The following is a 16114-nucleotide window of genomic DNA, read 5'->3' as shown; positions in this document are numbered from 1 at the left end:
GACAAGGGAAGATACACACAGCCCAGAATGTTCGCATCTAGATTTCTTGCAAGAACCGCAAAGGCTGCTGCTTCAAGGCCGGGAGTGTCGGTGCACTCTGGATCAAAGTCTTTTGCTCGGATACAAACACAATACATACGCAAATATGCTACCGAAAGCGAATTTAAGGACGGTGAAGATGAAGGTGATGTCAACTTGGTAAGAATGTACAGAAATACTGGAGAGGTTCGAGTTAACTGGGATTGTGCAGAACGGAAGATATCCCGAGTACCCGTATATGTTCAACCAGCATCGGGATCCATATGTTAAATACGATGATCAGCAATTAAGACGCAACTTTGGAGATCCTGTGAGTAGTGTAATGTTTATACCGAGAATGGCGTCGAATGATTTTTTTCTAGCTTCACGAAGATGACGACTTGCTCAATATGTGGTCGCCTGACGTGCACGACTATGTTAGCACGTCGAAGGCTGGATTGACACTTTTGTCGTTCTTTGCATTTGTCGGTGTTTCTGCATTTGGATTATTGCTTATCGCACCAGAAAATCCGGCTACCCCCAGAGTTTATGCTGATGGTTTGTTCACAGAACTAGGCGGTTCGGAGTCTTTCAAGAACATTTACGGTGTATGTACTTTTTACGGTGTCATTTAAATTATCATGTGTACTAACATGTTCAGGCCGGTGTTGACGATGGATCATACTATCCAAAATAATCTAAAAGGTCAGGCCATATAGGAAATTAAATTTTATATTAAATACGGTTACATAGAACCATTACTTCTTTCAAATAATACTCATGTCAGTGTCTGACCTTGTTCATTAATTTGCGCATGCGACCTGACTTTGAAGTCGAACTTGACTCGGCATAACTACTTCGGCTCTGTCGACGGGGCGGACGTAGTTCCAACCTTTCTGTACATGGCATTCTAAGGTTTTCAACACAAACCTCAAGTACATTGTCCAGCTACTTGTACTGCTCTGTGGTCGAGAGCGTCTGCGTAAACTTTTCGTCCCCACCTTGTTGAAACATTTGCAACAGATACACCTGTGTATTGTCAATATTGACAGCAGATTGCAATAAAAGTTACGTCTCGTCAGTTGGTCAATACCGATAGCTTTTTCTCGGAATTTCGGTGTTCCAGAGAAACCAGTTGTTGCAGGAACTTGAGAGCCAGATCCCATATTTCGATTAATATCACTGCGAACGTGTCTGGTCTCAACTTCGGGACCATGACTTCAAACTGGGATATGACACCATTAAGCCGTGCGTGTAAAATTTCGTCAATAGCGTTCTGCTGCCCAACGCTGTCTTCAACCATGCCTTCAATATTTAACTGTATTTTTCAGCACTGTCATGTTTATGGCCTCTTCAAAATCTCTTTGAAACTTTTGACCTATTAGCAAGTATGAGCTGCAAAGTTCATCTTTCTTACACATAAGGCAACTATAGCAGCCACATGCTTCTCAAGCTTAGAAACAAAGTTCAATATTGTTGCTACGCATGCCATTGCGGGCGGCTCCATTTGATTGCCACTTAAGTCTCAGTTGTTAACAGTAACGATGCAAACCATTCCTTGATCCAGGGGAACCCAATTGGTCTAGACGTGTTAGTAGCGTTAAGCACACGGCTATTGGAACGCACCGTGACCGCAGCATCGATGTCCATGGTTGGATCAATAGACAGCATACCTCTACTGCGCAAGATCAGTTGCTGTCCGCTAACATAGTAAAGCTGGACAAAGACATTTGCAGCATCTGTCATAAAGTAATCAAAGCTTTGTTCTTTTTGTACCAAGCCGCCAAACAGAAGCATATCGGTCTTTCCAATCAAGCTACCGTAACTTGAATCTTTCAGTTCGAGCACAACACCACCGGTGTCAGCTGCAAGATTTGTTAGCTCAATAACAGAAGGAGTAAAGCTAATTTCTCGAATCCGTTATCGTCTGCTCTGGTGGCCAGTTTTGTAACTTGAGAGCGTATGAAAGACGGAGCATTCAGCACGCCACATATCTGCAACAGATCAGTGAATACATTCAAATTTGTGACACTGCGATTACCTACATTATCAGGAACTTCTCCAAAGCGACTATATTGTTTGGCGAAATCGGCCTCCATAACGCTCGTGCGCTTTGCGAGAACAGCTGCAAACTGCTGCCATCGTCAGGTTTATACGGCATAAAAGACAAGCTAAACAAACATTCATCCAATAGTTATAAAGCTTTGCCAACTGCGTTAGGTTACGCCATTCGAGTTCTGCTATAATTTGGAGTGACACTTCGAAGCCTTCAAACGAATCCACAAGGTGGTCCGACAGTAGATGGTCAGGTGCGCAGGTGTACTATTCTCAATATCAGACCTGAGCTGTCTCTGATTAAAAAGTATAGTTACAGACATTCTCCGTCTCGACATTAATTTGAAACTACTTCAGGATCTGTGTCGACTCTTTATAAGTATCCATCACCCGCGGGAACAAATCCGCCTCTGACTCTAGCTCAAACGGGATGTCTGCTCCAGAGCACATATCGCGTAAATTGCTTAGCTGTTTATACAGATCCATCAAATCTTGAAGCGGGAAAATTACTGTTTTGCTACTAACAAATCTGAGGTATTTGGCGGAGAAACTAATGGAGTTTGTGATCAGAAATTCGGAGACCCAGTCACCGATATTGAACACTTGCAAGAGCGAATCTTTCTGAACTGCTAGCTCATTGAACGTATCTAGCATTGTTTGCCGCAACTCCAAACATTCAGCGCGTGCTAAAGTCAAAGCTGTGAACCAATAACTTATTAATTTATCTTTGCTGGCTTGAGGTGCGAATTGGAACAGAGAACCTATAAAAGAATCGTAGCAATAAAGTCAGCAGTATGTACATGCATGCGGCAACACACAAATCAAGGATTTCTTGAATGCGTTGGCAACGTTATCGATATGTGTGGGATTGTACTTTCCAGTGTGCGCAAAGACAGACGCAAGCAAATAACTTAATCTCGGGAAATCTATCGCCGGAAACTTTTGTAGGCTAGTCAGCATTTCAATCTCAAATTCCAAATAAACCATCACGGCGACGGCATTGTACAGATCCGCCTGTGAGCTGTCAGTTTCAATTTCATGCATAGCTTAAGTTGCATGCTCACATACTGACAAAGATTCGCAAGCCAAATCAACAAGCAACAACGCGACACAGACACGCTGAAACTCAACAGCGTTTCGACTCCCAGCCAACAACTCATGAACAGCAGCCAAGATGGCAGTTGTCACAGCCTGGTTGAAATCGTCGGTGTTCATTTGCAAGGCTGTGTGTACAGTTTGAAGAGTTGAGAAGGTCGAAGTAGATGTCATTTTCCGAATCATTTCATCAGAGACAGAGTCGTAAGCGCGGTGCAAAGGGGTAATACTAAGTGAAAACAAAGCCTGAATATCGTGCTTCAAGCACTTCAACATTACAGCTTGCCAATATAGCTTAAACGGAAGTTTCGTAGTCCAGAACTCATTGTCAGCTCATTCCCACAAACAAGCAACACATCTTGAAACCATCGATATTGAGTTCATTAAAACATTACCAATGTCGTAAAAAGTCATAACCTCATCGTTGAACCTGTTCAATGGATTATCGAGTAGCGCGGCCATTTCTTTCACTACTGGCATAATGTTTGGGGAAGAGTAGTATTTCTGAGCTCCCGAAATAATGTTTAGCATTACTTTGTCCTCCTCTTTGCGTCCACAACCTTCCATCAAAGACAAAAACGCAAGCACACATTTGCAAGCTTCCCAAGGCACTTTGATACGTGCGTCACAACATGTCATGAAAACGTCAAATAAAACGCTCATCTTCATTGTTTGCTCTAATCTACTTTTGAAGTCTTTTGCCGAAATATCTCTCACGAAAGTATTAAATCCCAGATCCAGCTCGGTGTAGTGAGATTTTCTTTGCAGTGCCTCTGCCTCAGATTTGACGTGTTTCAACATAGAAGCAGGAAGTACAAAGTCAAATCCTTCGCATGACCCATCGTCTGTTACCCTGTAAATGAACTTTAACGTCAGAGTGCGAACGTAGCTGAGATAGCATGCTTTTGCTAGAACAGTCATCAGTTCAGCATCTGTAACTCTGTCGGTCAGTTCATCAGGCACGACCGAACTTAATTGCAAACTTGACGTAGGAGAATCGGCAATATTCAGAGGCATAACTAGACTCGGCTCCACGCTTAGTTCTAGACTTGCACTTGTACTTTGATTTGGATATGCCCTGTCACTCTGTACATGACTCTGAACAGACCTTAAACTCAAGTTTGAGTTAGAGGATCTTGCAGATCGTGTAGTCTCTATTGACTCATGAATTTATACCGAGTCGTGACCCAATACATCTATATTCAGATCATCATCTGACAAATAGAAGTCACGGCCAGATAAATCAGTGCTCGCGTTGATTTGTTCGGGTGTAGAAGAAAAACTAAAATTAGGCGACGCCGGACATAGTCATACTGGCTTCAATTGTCATCAAATAACTCAGAGTCTAAAACCAATACTGAAGCAGAAGATTCAACATTTAAACCAGACTCATGAGAAATTGGACACTCTTCTATTTGCTGGACAACGTTCTCTGTTTCTTCTCCCTCCTCTTCTGCCTCTTCTTCCTCAGAAGACAAGGAAAAGTCCATACGATTTACAAACGCCGTGGTCCGCTGAACAATTAAGCTTGACCGCTTGGCAGCTGACATTGCCATTTTGCGATCTTTGGCGATTGACAGTCCGCAAACGTACGCTGAACACAAAAAAGTCAATATGGGGCTGCGTAGCTGCGTACGCAGATTACTTTAAACCTAAAAACCTTATATTTCAATATCGCCAAAATTAAATGCAAAACCTTTTCCACGATCCAATCGCAAACTATACATGCAAGTACAACACAATTAATTACCTATACCGTGGCCTATTTTGCACTCGATCAAACATCTTATTGTTCGGTCGCCGACTAGCTTCCATCTCAGCAGCATGAATCCGGTCTTTGTCTCTGCGTTTCTGTAAAATATGGTTCAACGCGGTGGCATCTTTTACTGCCAGAATTCGCAATAACACTTGCTCCTCGTTGTCAGTATCCTTAGCTTGTTGAAGACTTTTCTCTGTTTCTCGTATCGTTTTAATGTTGCGGTGTCCCACCAAAGTCTTTGCTCGAGTGAGCAGCCGGCTATGTCCAAGGTCTTGACGAGATTTGAAGTTGTGCGACGACGTACTGTAATACTTTGCTTCAAGTTGTGAAATTGACAGACTGTAATATTCTTTGGCCAGTTTCAGAATTTTGTAATGTTCTGAAGACTTTAACACTTCCAATGCCACTCCATTGCCCTTGTTGTGCATGAATTCAGTCATCGGATACTGTATTGTTAGTACTACATACGGAACTTTTATACTAATAAAACGTACGTCGACCAATTTATCCACGCTGAACAGTTCGGCATCACTTACTAAGCCATGTAGTGAACCTTTCAGCGAAAACGGCGGTAAGATCAAGCGCTCTAATGCCAAGAGCATGCTGCTCCAAATAGTGACTGTAATTTCACCACTAAGTGTCTTTGTCAACGTCTCGACCAACTCACGAAGTCGCACTGCAACCTCATCAAAGAGCGGATCAATCTCCTTTTCTTCTACATTGTACCAAGCAGCTCTTTTTTCGTTATCATTCCATGCATGTTCGTTCGATATGCCTACCCGGCCAAGTTCTCTAATAGCTTCTTTCGTTAGATAATGTGAAATCACGGGCTCAAATTTCGACGTGATTGATTCTTTCATAACTTGCTCCAGCTGCGTGATTTCTTGAAAAACCTTGCCAAAGTAAAATATCAAGTCGTCGCGCTCGCTTTCCATCATAGATATGATCTTGATCTGACCTTGACCCTGACCTTGTAATTCAAGATCTACCCATGTTTCTAACGGCACAAAATCAAAATGCTTTGCAGGATTGAGACAAAATTCTCCATCACCACCGCTAAAGGTTTCTACTTGATTGTTCCAAGTCCTGGATTCGTGAAACAGCATGATGCTGACATCCACCTTCCGTGCAATACTGTAAGTAAAGCTTTCATTCCAGATCGGGTTGGGATCGTTTTCAATAACCTTCGTGATACCAATCTCGGCTTGCCGCGTAATGTCGTTTATTCGTACATAGGTGTCACGCACTCCGTCAGGGAATTTGATGTTTCGAGCTTCGGCAACCTGGATGGTAAATGAGTATTTTGACGGTTTCTCCTTCACAACAACTGCTGCAGCCATCTCTTTCGAATTAAGGGACTTTTCAATTTCGTCCAGTTGGTTCTTAATGTATTCGAGATTATTAAATTTCACAAGCGTTTTTGGCAAGAACTGGAACGGCTTGACATTAGCTTTTTTGAACATTTGGAAAACACCGCCAGACTTTTCCTCCTCGACCGTCGCTTCGTCTTCAAACTTCATTTTGAGTCGTTCCAAATACAAAAGCAGCGCTCGAAAGATGTGCTTCATGCAAATCGTGTAAAGCTTTGCATTCTGTCCTTCGTCATTCCATTTCAGACTCCTAACGACGGCTATTTGCGAAAGCATCATCGTAAACAGCGATACGACAGACTGACTGTGCCGTACGCCTTCACTGCCGCCACTACCGTCGGACTGAACTCTTTTTGGTTTCTCCATCATGACAAATTGCTCGTCTTTCGTCAGATTTTCAACCCAGCTCGATACCGTTGACAATGACTTGTCAAGCGTCCTGCACAAGTACGGGAAAAGCGATGACTCGACGTCAAACGGAAATGGCATCTGCAAACTCATCCTGAATCTAGACTGTTGCTTGGACAGGAAATCGTGGACTAGTTTGATCTCTTCTACTGAAAAAGATAACTGTCCTGTATTTAGATAGTTTTGCATTTTCCCGAACTGCTCTAATGAAAAAGACCCACCCGTAGATATCAATATCTTTCCAGCCCATACTTTAATGTCCAACTTCCGATCCCACCACGAAAGGTTAACATTCATAACAGTCAGCGGTATAAAGTACTTGTTACCAAGAGCCACCAGATCTGCATTCATCAAATCGATTACGGTTTTCCAATTTAGCGTGAACTCGAACAGGTCAGCTGAATCATTTTGCTTGATATGTTGCATCATTCGCTGGTACGCTACCGTTCTAGTTGCACCAACAAAATCTTCTAGTTTTGCTTCGACTTCCGAGTGGGCAGACGGCAGCCATATGGCCGATACAAGATATTTTTCTATAAACACCACAACTTCTTCCAATTGAGACTCGCCAGGATCAAACATGCATTGAATATTTTGCATTATTTTTGCAATTGTCGCATTGAATAATAAATTTATATTTTTGGCATATGATTTTACCTAAACTGATGTTAACTGTCCCGCCAAAAATTTAAGACTATTTGAACGTACGTCTTCTGTAGTCCAAAATTCGCTTCTTAGTGGTTCGCCCGTTCTTGCGTCCAGCATTTTAGAGTTAAAAATTTTCAGCACCATTGCCATAGCCGATATACTCAAGCTGTTTTGCTCATATAACTTCCGTGCCGTGTCTAGCACCGCACTTTCGCGTGACGACTTTTTTATTAACCAATTCGTGCCAATCATACGGAGAACATCCTGTGACATCTTTGTGAGAACATCAACGCGGTCGTCAGTTCCAGGATGTCTATACTCGAACCGGCTCTGAATTATAGCCTCGGTCTCTGTAATGTCTCGCAAAAAGCACTTCTTCACAACTGCGTTGTAATATGCTACTTTGTCGTTCGGCACAAACTTGACGTTCTTCTCGACCTTTAAAGACATTGAATTTCGCGTAGGTATCATGCTTTTGCTGTGATTCGTTAACAGCAAGTTTAGTAACTGAGTTAGTTCCGCCATCTCGACTGTTTTCCATGCTATGTGGTCAGCTGCAGAAGCAAATTTGTTGGCGTATTTGTCCTCGTTAACCTCACTGATCATGCGCTTGAGATCATCCATATGATCTATTACTGTCAGTTTGCCTTGGTAGTTTAAGATTGACTTCTTGACCACTGCCAGATCTCGGCCGAAAACGTACGCAACCTCCCTGCACAGTGGTGGATCTGGAGGCATAGAATAGTAGCTTTTCATCTCCTTGATCAGCTGTGGTCGTATCTTGTCACCTGATTTGGCTTTGGTGTTGCAGTACTCGAGATAAGAAACAAATGCCAGTGTAAGCTCGAACGCTTGTGCAGGCACAAGACTTGTATGTTTAACACAATCCATAAACATACAATATAGCTCGTGAAGCGTAATTGGTCTCTTTAACTTGTCTTTTTCGTCCCTAATCTCCATTTGACGCGCAAACCCGGCAAACATATCTGTTACGACGGCAGATCTGGTTGAGTAAGGATACGATCGTAATTCTTTTCTAATGAGGGTGAGGAGAGACACCCGTAACTCAAATTTAGGCACAGCTATCTCTTTACCATTAGAATCCTTAGAAAATAAAGCCTGGTTCCATGATTGTTCAATATACGCCAAAAAACACGACCTGACAACACTATCAAACACTTTGTCTTCTGATACTTCTAATATCTTTGGTACTGGCCGTCGAGACACTGGCCTGAGACCATTTACCGACATAACTCCAAATAGAGAAAATACAACGAAAAATTGTTTGTTTGCTGTCGAAACAGCGCAGGCAAAGTTGTGCTAGGTTTCTTTATTGACAATAATGTCGGTCGCGTTTCTATATTTTATATCAGTACAGCACCCTTATGCTATTATTACCGATCTCGTCATTATCTAAACAAAGGATAAGGTGCCACTTCTCTGATAATAATGTGTTTTATTATAACATTGCGATCCATTTCCCGTTCAAAATAAAATACAAAGCCAAACTACTCAAAAAAAAAGACACAAAAAAAAGCAAATCCGATTCCAATATACACTCCATTATCCACAAGCAAAGCACACTTAAAACAACTTTCACTGTCTCTTAACCGAACTCAAACAATTCCATAATAACTTCAGCTGTACATGGAAATGCTTTGAAATGCACGACATTCGCCACCTTCGACGTGGTTTTCAACCCAGTTCTCGTTGCATGCAAAAAGCATGCCGCACGCTGCACACCATCCTCTCATACCAGCACGTTGGTCCGACCGGGTCCCGGCAGGATAAACAAAATGACGAGATTTCAGATGTGTCTTATAAGTGTCACGACGTGAGAAACCACCTGAAGAATGGCACGGTGTCGAACATGTCGGGTCATAGAATGGACAAGAATAAGCCTTGTTTACTGCGTGCTTCTTTAAATGACGAGTAAGGTATCCCTTGATTCTAAACTGGGCCTGACAATGTGGGCACTGGAACGAGGAACTTGACGGTGACGACGACCAGTTAGGTAAGTTTGAAGGCTCGGTGTGTACAGCCACATGCTCCTTGACGGGCGAGGACACAGGAGAAGAATTTGAAGATGGAGGTGAGTTAATAGCCGAGCTGCCACTGGTAGGCTGTGAGCTGACGCTTGAGCTCCGACTCAAGGCAGTGGGCACAACCTGAATCGCAGGTTCAGACATCACAGGAGCAGGCATCATCAACGGTCCGTCAAAAATTATTTCCTGCGACGGTATTTGCGGCGGATTCATACCCTCTATTTTTGTGGGGATAAACTGCGGAAAGCCAGTAATTGAGTCAGCCGTAACTGCAAATTTATTGCCAGCAGTAAGCGAGAACATGGTCATATCTGAGCCATCATAACCCTCCAAGTCGGGAAACGGTTGAACACCATCGGTATAGTTTCCTTGAAAGTTGAGAGAATCATCTAAAGAAAATTTTTTCGGTGAATTCTGGTCAGCAAGTTCAGGAGGGGTCCAAGGAGCCGAGTCGGAAGGTGAATAAACCGAGTTGGCGAGTGAGGGTGACGACTGGTCACCGTTGACAGATGCAGAAGCTAGATATTGTGAGGTAACGGATTCAGGTGAATAGGCAGAGACAGCATTTGTGAGATCGTTGACATCGACTGCAAACTGAGAAACGCCTGTGTAGACTGGACGCGAGTAAGGAGCAGCAACAGATTGGCGTTCATTGCGGCGTCTAACTACTAGAGGAGTCGCAGTAGCACTTGAAGCAGAATCATCACAGTAAGTCGAACAGTTACGCGAGCCCGAAGCAAAAAGTCTGGTGCGCATTGCAGAAATGTATTCCTCTAGCTCATCCAGACGGTCAAGAAAAACGCCTTGATCCTCAACTGTAGGCAAAGTAGGCATTGGATACTGCTGTTCGAGGTAGTTCTGAGGGGCTAATTGAAGTTGCGGGTTCATTGTAAGCAAGTAGTTTGCGGGCTGCATCATTGCTGGATCTGACAAATCAAATCCCACAAGTTCCCCGCCTGCATTATGCACCTGCATCAAAGTTGCTGATGAGCCTGTTGCGCAAGGAGTCGCAGTCTGATTTGCATTTGCATTGTTCAGTGCTGTAGTAAGACGTGAGTCCACCACACTCTGAGGAAACAAGCTGCTCGTTGTTGAATTCGAGGCAGTCGACGAAGTCTTTATTGATTCTGATGACTGTTCTGACCTGTTTGATATTGACTTCGAAGAAGACGAGGAGAAAAGTGAAGATAGAAGAGATTTCGGAACCGTTAAAAAGGAGGCTAAGAGAGAGCCAGTCGAGAACGGAGAGACTAATATGATTAGAATTGGCGCCACTGTAACCACGATATACAACCCATACAAATTGAGAATACTCCATAACGAGTAGAATTGCCATAGACTGAGAAACCAAGTGATTTGTCATTAAGAGCCGACGAAGTTGGATTTAAAAAATAAGACTTTATACGGTCCCATAACGAGACAGAAATTGGAACTGACATTTAAACAGCTTGAATCAAATTTGAATTGATCTTTTTTGATTAAGTGTGATGAATAAAGAATATAATAATAACAAGGTGAGAATGCAATAAAAGAGTGTTGTTAAGTGACGATCGAGAGATAAAAGTGTATGGATGGACGAGGCGAAAGACGAAAGTTAAGTCTGGGCTTAAACGGCGACATAGCGGACGCGTTCTATATTCTGGGTTAATTGGTACGATACTAGTATAGTGTAATGATTACGATATATAAGTGTGGATAATGCCATATTAGTGTGCGCTATGCAAAGAATATAGACGTTTTATTGCTTTAAAAGTGACATTGTTATGCACTTAAATACACGTGACGCGCCGTAAATTACGTTTTTATGCCTAAAATAGTTTAGCGCAGATGTTTATGCAGCAAAGGCTGCCTGCCATTCGACGCCGTTTGAAAGCCACCAACAAATGCCGATGATTTCTGACTCTTATAGAGGAAAACTAGGCAGCGATTTCTAGTTTCGCATTAGTAGAAGCAGGAACTTTTGATTTGAGCTATTTCGATCTGCTTTTAGTAGTTTCAAATGGGTTTGCGTAGTTATAAATGCCGGTGGAGTTGGAAGGTCAGCGAATGGGATTCATGACGTTGATCTGTGTTTCATGGCCCGAGTTCTGTTCATGTTCATTTGACATTCATAATAGCAGACGTTTCTATTAATCTTAGATAACTTAGTCAAAAAGATAAATCGTCGTCGTAGACAAGTATGGACCGAGTAGCTGGTATAAACAATTATGAAGATGTTGATTGGATAATGAGAGAAAATAACATTATGAAAAGGGAAACTCGAGTCATTATTCATTGCACGGTCAGTTGCTAATCTGTATTCTTGTGTTATAGTGTGGATTGATATGCACAACACAGTAACAGAAGATCGGATAAGAACGGCAATTGAACAGTTAAATGCGATCCATCCAGCATTAAGTGCTGTAGTCGAGATTGATACAGATCAGGAATATTCAAGGATTAAGATATTAGATCCAATCGACATAAACAGCGTTCTGACATTTATTGATCTCGATTTATCTAATGATGAGCAGATTGGAAGATATTTGGAACAACTGCATCAAAATGAAAAATGGACTTACTCAGCACAAAAACCTTTATGGAAGGTGATTGTATGCAATCATCGGACTGTGTTTTTTCTGTTTGATCATGGACTGATGGACGGTCGATCAGGTGCAATCTTCATTCGAGATTTAAGCCAGATTTTAGATGGACAGAAAAACCAAACAAATCAACAATTCGACACAATCCATCCTGCGATGGATGAGTACGTGATAAATTCATGCGGACCTCGCATTGCACAGGTTGATGCTCCAGCTAGAGAACCGACGTTTACACCATTTGACTTTGAATTTGAACACCGCCAGCATAGAACAACTACTATTTCAAAGGAAATTATGAATACGATATTAGAAGCCTGTCGTGTCCGCGAGGTAACATTTACAGCGTATTTATGCTCATGTGTGGTGGCTTTGCTATCTGAACAATATCCAAGCAACACTGGATTTCTAGGCATGATCCCAATTGATTCCCGACGATATTTTGAACCAGACTATTACACTCAGAACGGACAACACGTTGCAATGAAGGACACACTTGGGGCATATATATTTCAATTCCGATACACTTCGGCACCAGTTAGAAACCTAGCGGGAATGTGGGACTGTGCTAAGGACATTACAACCAAATTACGGCAGAATCTTGCCGGAAAACCAGGGTGGCTGTTGTCTACTATACCTACGCTACACGTGCGTACTTTAGCTGGCAATATGCTAAAACTCAATCACAAGCCTAGAGATATCGATTTTATCGTGTCTAATCTTGGCCTAGTAGACCTGGTCGGTCGACTTGGGTTTTCACAACCGCACTCGCCAATTATGGCTGCACTCAAACTTAACGTTATTGGTAGTAATGACGGGGTCCGCATTGTTTTGGACGCAACAAAAGCGTTGAACGCGCTATCTGACGTGTTCGATGCTGAGTGTGCAATCAGACGCGTGAAGGAGCTGATTATGTCATCGACTGTTAAATAAGGTTTAAATCGTACGCGGCGCTGTTACTTCAGACGTACGGCAACGCTATACCCAATATGGGAAGCGAAGCCTGTGATGTTGCCAGACGGTGCCTTGTGCGGCTCCAACTTTAATCCTCGCTAAGTGGAGCCGGGCACAAAGTCTTTCTCGATGTTAACGAGATTCTAGAGAGGACGTCCCACAAGCCCTAGTCTATGCTCAAGACAACCAGAAACTTTTTTGTTCTCTGTGGTGAATGAAGAAGAACCAAGAAAAAGCGACAATGATTGGGACATATCTATTGGTATCGGTTTAATATTGGGAGTATATGATTTTAATAAATAACTGTGTGTGACATGGGATCCCATATGCAAAATACATCAGATTCAGTCAATGATAATGATGATGATGATGATCTACTTGTCTGTTCAGTACATGATCTCGCTTTAATGGACCACCAACAGATTTCGTCAAATTCACTGCTTTACTCGCTTCAAACTACCACTAAAGAGGCTTCATCGTCGTCTCCGTCAAATACTACTACTAGTACTCAAGTATCAGGGGACTCGTTAGCTAATACGAAACCTCCTTGCTTTTCTTCCACTTCAATGACTCAAGCTACTCAGTCAGTTGGTTACGTTCATAATATTTATAATCCTTCAAGACGACCTCAATATCAAGATCGCTCTTCTCAGCGACTACCACCTGCTCTATCAAGGTCTTCAACTTCGTCAATATCTTCTGCTTCTTCGCCTTCTCCAAGTGCTACCAGTGGCTGTACTGAACGTGATTTATTTCCACAGCCTGCTCAGTTCGATATTAGAATACCAATGCTGCCTGACCCGGCTCCATTAGCTGATACTCCAATGAGCCCCATAACAGATACTCCCCAAGCACGGACAGGGAGTCCGATTTCACCTCGCCAAAATATATCTCACAAAGCTTCGCCGCCCCCAAGATCTCCATCCCCGAGTAATCGAGGACAACTGCATCATCATAGTCAAAGATACAAACAGCATCTGTTCAAACGACCTGCATCGCCATCGCCTTCTTATCACAATCATGAACAACCCCCAGTACTTGCTCGTCCAGAACAAGTCGGTGTGCCGGCTATAACAACTGATATTTTACCCGACACTGTCGAAATTACTGCTTTAGACAACTCGCTTCCAGTCCGGGTCCAGTTCAGAGAAGAGTTGCTTCTAGGCGGCGATGACTGTATTGATGATGACGATCTTTTTGAGGTCGACGACGAATACGATGCTGACGACGATGAAATTTCAGATTCGGCTTTTGATGAAGAGCAGCCTTATTACAGAGCCGGATCCTCTGTATCTACGCCGCTGCCTACTCCACAATCTATGCCTCCGCCCAGAGATTTGTTTCCTCCTATGGATCTTACATTTGCCAAAGGCTGACCTCTTTGGTTTTTTCTTCCATCATTGGGAAATCACTTTGGCGTTTATTCAGGTACACCGATACTTTTTACTGTAATAGTTAGTAGTTTTTTTGTTGGTTCATTTATGGTGTTGGTGTATATATATATCTGCATTGTTCCGTCTATCTATTATTTGCTACTAGCAAAGCTATAGGATGTTTTTATTCTTTAAAACTACATCGTAAAATGTAGCAACTACAATTGTAATCAAGGTATTGACAAGTACATTTTACATGAAGACTCTACTCTTCGTCCCGAACGAGAGCCTCCCGCTTCTCGTTGACACGCTGCTGCCGTCTCTCTCTGGCAGCCCGGTTTCTCATACGACGAGCCTCAGCCTCGTCCTTAAGTGCGCGCTCACGCGACTTCTCAGCCTTAGCCTTGATGACGTGTTCGATGACCTGACGCTTGTGCTTGAAGGTGTTACCCTTGGCAAGCTGGTACAACTCATGGTATAAGTGCTTGTCGATCTTGCCAGCAGTACGGTACTTGGCCAACAAACGACGCAAAACCCGCTGGCGACGAAGCCAAACAATCTGACTAGGCATACGAGCGTCCTTGGTACCCTTTCTCTTACCGAAACCGGTGTGACGACCGGCCCGCTTCGCCTCCTGAAGAGTGCGCGTGCGCGAGCGGGAGTGGATGGTGACAGGCTTCTTGATGATTAAACCGTCAGAGATCAACTTGCGGATTCCATCACCTAATACGTGTCAGCATGCCTCTCAGTCAATCCATGTGGTGTTTGGAACATACGGCTGTTGGCATTCGTGATAGTCGAGCTTTCACTGGGATCGAGCCACACTTTTCTCTTGCCAACTCCGAGTACGCTGGCGGCAAGTCGCTTCTGTGAAACAAGGTTAGACCTGTAAGTTTCATTAGCAAGCTGTTTCTCTCGTCTGAACCACCAGATTGAACATCATATGATCGATCGATAACCTCCAGTTTGCTCCTGACAACAAACCACTGGATCCATCTCAATCTTTTCAACTCCAATCTAGACGGCGCCTAATAAACAATAATCACATACATTTCGATTGCTGAAAGATACTTGCTGAAAAGTCTAAAAGCTGATGAAGTTTCGATGTTGCTGTGACAAAAACGATGTGTATCAGTCTCACTGTTCCGGTTTGCGCCTCTGCAAACAGGGGCTAGGGTTCAATTTAGAGATTTGAGTGGTCGTGACTGCGAATTAAATATTTAGGGTATTACAGCTAGGGCTTTGGAGAAACAGGTTTGGGGCAAGGGGTACGCTACCCCTGAGCCGCTTTCAATATTCATACGACGAGCATTCGGATATAGTTATTGGTCTCCGTTTTGTCTAACTAAACCCGACGCTCTCGTTACGACGGTGCTAGTCAGGTCGGTTTAATATGCCTGTTTCTTAAATAACGCTATTAATCTGCATACGGACTAGCAAATCAGGACAGCGCGTGTATGTTTCAAGCAGAACATGGTGATACGCCGTGCAGACAAGCCTGTAGTATTGGTCCTTAGAATCTCCACGTTGCAGCGCGGTGTACTCCGAGATGCAAGCAGCCGAAGCCACCAGCATTCTGTTCACTAGTGCTGTCAGTGTGGAGCCATGTAGTCGATAGATAATAAACGGAAGTATCCGTGTAATATAGAACGCCGGTAATCTAATTGAACGATCATGCATGTATCTTTCAACTGTACCAACTGCATCAGTGATGGACTCGGTTACATCGTATTGTTCGGTTAGTAGTACTCGTGTAGCTTCACGTAATGATTGCATTTCTAGAGCGCTCAGTATTCGCTAAATCTGTTGA

At 43.1% G+C, this 16114-nt stretch overlaps 8 protein-coding genes across 8 annotated transcripts; 3 read left to right on the top strand and 5 right to left on the bottom strand.

Moving 5' to 3' along the window:
- Nucleotides 1-27: 27 nt before the first annotated feature.
- Nucleotides 28-715, top strand: V1512DRAFT_252919 (uncharacterized protein; the record flags this gene model as incomplete). Its single annotated transcript, XM_066914734.1, has 4 exons — nt 28-198; nt 251-349; nt 402-626; nt 680-715. 4 exons carry the CDS (start codon nt 28-30, stop codon nt 713-715), a joined length of 531 nt encoding a protein of 176 aa, XP_066771851.1.
- Nucleotides 716-966: 251 nt separating this feature from the next.
- On the bottom strand, nt 967-2117 carry V1512DRAFT_252918 (uncharacterized protein; the record flags this gene model as incomplete). The annotated part of the gene is made up of 6 exons (XM_066914733.1): nt 967-1047; nt 1112-1336; nt 1436-1519; nt 1571-1600; nt 1645-1883; nt 2060-2117. The coding sequence occupies 6 exons, from the start codon at nt 2115-2117 to the stop codon at nt 967-969; spliced, it is 717 nt and encodes a 238-aa protein (XP_066771850.1).
- Nucleotides 2118-3085: 968 nt separating this feature from the next.
- On the bottom strand, nt 3086-4336 carry V1512DRAFT_148184 (uncharacterized protein). The gene is made up of 2 exons (XM_066913038.1): nt 3146-4336; nt 3086-3087 (listed from the first exon to the last, which is right to left on the bottom strand). The coding sequence occupies exon 1, from the start codon at nt 4183-4185 to the stop codon at nt 3502-3504; it is 684 nt and encodes a 227-aa protein (XP_066771849.1). The 5' UTR covers nt 4186-4336; the 3' UTR covers nt 3086-3087; nt 3146-3501.
- Nucleotides 4337-4819: 483 nt separating this feature from the next.
- V1512DRAFT_148054 (uncharacterized protein) lies at nt 4820-8789 on the bottom strand. Its single transcript, XM_066913037.1, has 3 exons — nt 7414-8789; nt 5422-7362; nt 4820-5373 (listed from the first exon to the last, which is right to left on the bottom strand). The coding sequence occupies exons 1-3, from the start codon at nt 8602-8604 to the stop codon at nt 4915-4917; spliced, it is 3591 nt and encodes a 1196-aa protein (XP_066771848.1). The 5' UTR covers nt 8605-8789; the 3' UTR covers nt 4820-4914.
- V1512DRAFT_261984 (uncharacterized protein) lies at nt 8790-11030 on the bottom strand. Its single transcript, XM_066916174.1, has 2 exons — nt 10699-11030; nt 8790-10648 (listed from the first exon to the last, which is right to left on the bottom strand). Exons 1-2 carry the CDS (start codon nt 10835-10837, stop codon nt 8991-8993), a joined length of 1797 nt encoding a protein of 598 aa, XP_066771847.1. The 5' UTR covers nt 10838-11030; the 3' UTR covers nt 8790-8990.
- Nucleotides 11031-11722: 692 nt separating this feature from the next.
- V1512DRAFT_247378 (uncharacterized protein) lies at nt 11723-12910 on the top strand (the record flags this gene model as incomplete). The annotated part of the gene is made up of 1 exon (XM_066914484.1): nt 11723-12910. The coding sequence occupies one exon, from the start codon at nt 11723-11725 to the stop codon at nt 12908-12910; it is 1188 nt and encodes a 395-aa protein (XP_066771846.1).
- A 428-nt stretch (nt 12911-13338) lies between these two features.
- Nucleotides 13339-14307, top strand: V1512DRAFT_247377 (uncharacterized protein; the record flags this gene model as incomplete). The annotated part of the gene is made up of 1 exon (XM_066914483.1): nt 13339-14307. The coding sequence occupies one exon, from the start codon at nt 13339-13341 to the stop codon at nt 14305-14307; it is 969 nt and encodes a 322-aa protein (XP_066771845.1).
- Nucleotides 14308-14437: 130 nt separating this feature from the next.
- On the bottom strand, nt 14438-15417 carry V1512DRAFT_261977 (60S ribosomal protein eL19). The gene is made up of 3 exons (XM_066916173.1): nt 15355-15417; nt 15081-15190; nt 14438-15027 (listed from the first exon to the last, which is right to left on the bottom strand). Coding segments are annotated over exons 1-3 (570 nt in total). The 5' UTR covers nt 15357-15417; the 3' UTR covers nt 14438-14569.
- Nucleotides 15418-16114: the final 697 nt, after the last annotated feature.

This window comes from Lipomyces arxii (genome assembly GCF_038497795.1).
Source record: "Lipomyces arxii strain Phaff 12-163 unplaced genomic scaffold V1512scaffold_6, whole genome shotgun sequence".
Classification (NCBI taxonomy): domain Eukaryota; kingdom Fungi; phylum Ascomycota; class Lipomycetes; order Lipomycetales; family Lipomycetaceae; genus Lipomyces; species Lipomyces arxii.
The sequence above is the reverse complement of the archived record's forward strand: the minus strand, read 5'-3'. Positions and strand labels throughout refer to the sequence as shown.

Excerpts from the sequence above, each read along its gene's own strand:
- V1512DRAFT_148184 (XM_066913038.1), bottom strand. The coding sequence starts at position 4,185 with ATGCCTCTGAATATTGCCGATTCTCCTACGTCAAGTTTGCAATTAAGT.
- V1512DRAFT_148054 (XM_066913037.1), bottom strand. The coding sequence starts at position 8,604 with ATGTCGGTAAATGGTCTCAGGCCAGTGTCTCGACGGCCAGTACCAAAG. Across the intron at positions 7,363-7,413 it reads AATTTTGGACTACAGAAGAC|GTAAAATCATATGCCAAAAA; the intron begins GTACGTTCAAAT and ends ACATCAGTTTAG. Across the intron at positions 5,374-5,421 it reads GCGTGGATAAATTGGTCGAC|TATCCGATGACTGAATTCAT; the intron begins GTACGTTTTATT and ends CTAACAATACAG.
- V1512DRAFT_261984 (XM_066916174.1), bottom strand. The coding sequence starts at position 10,837 with ATGTCAGTTCCAATTTCTGTCTCGTTATGGGACCGTATAAAGTCTTAT. Across the intron at positions 10,649-10,698 it reads TTATGGAGTATTCTCAATTT|TCTCTCCGTTCTCGACTGGC; the intron begins GTATGGGTTGTA and ends TAATCATATTAG.
- V1512DRAFT_261977 (XM_066916173.1), bottom strand. Across the intron at positions 15,028-15,080 it reads TATCACGAATGCCAACAGCC|GTGATGGAATCCGCAAGTTG; the intron begins GTATGTTCCAAA and ends GACACGTATTAG.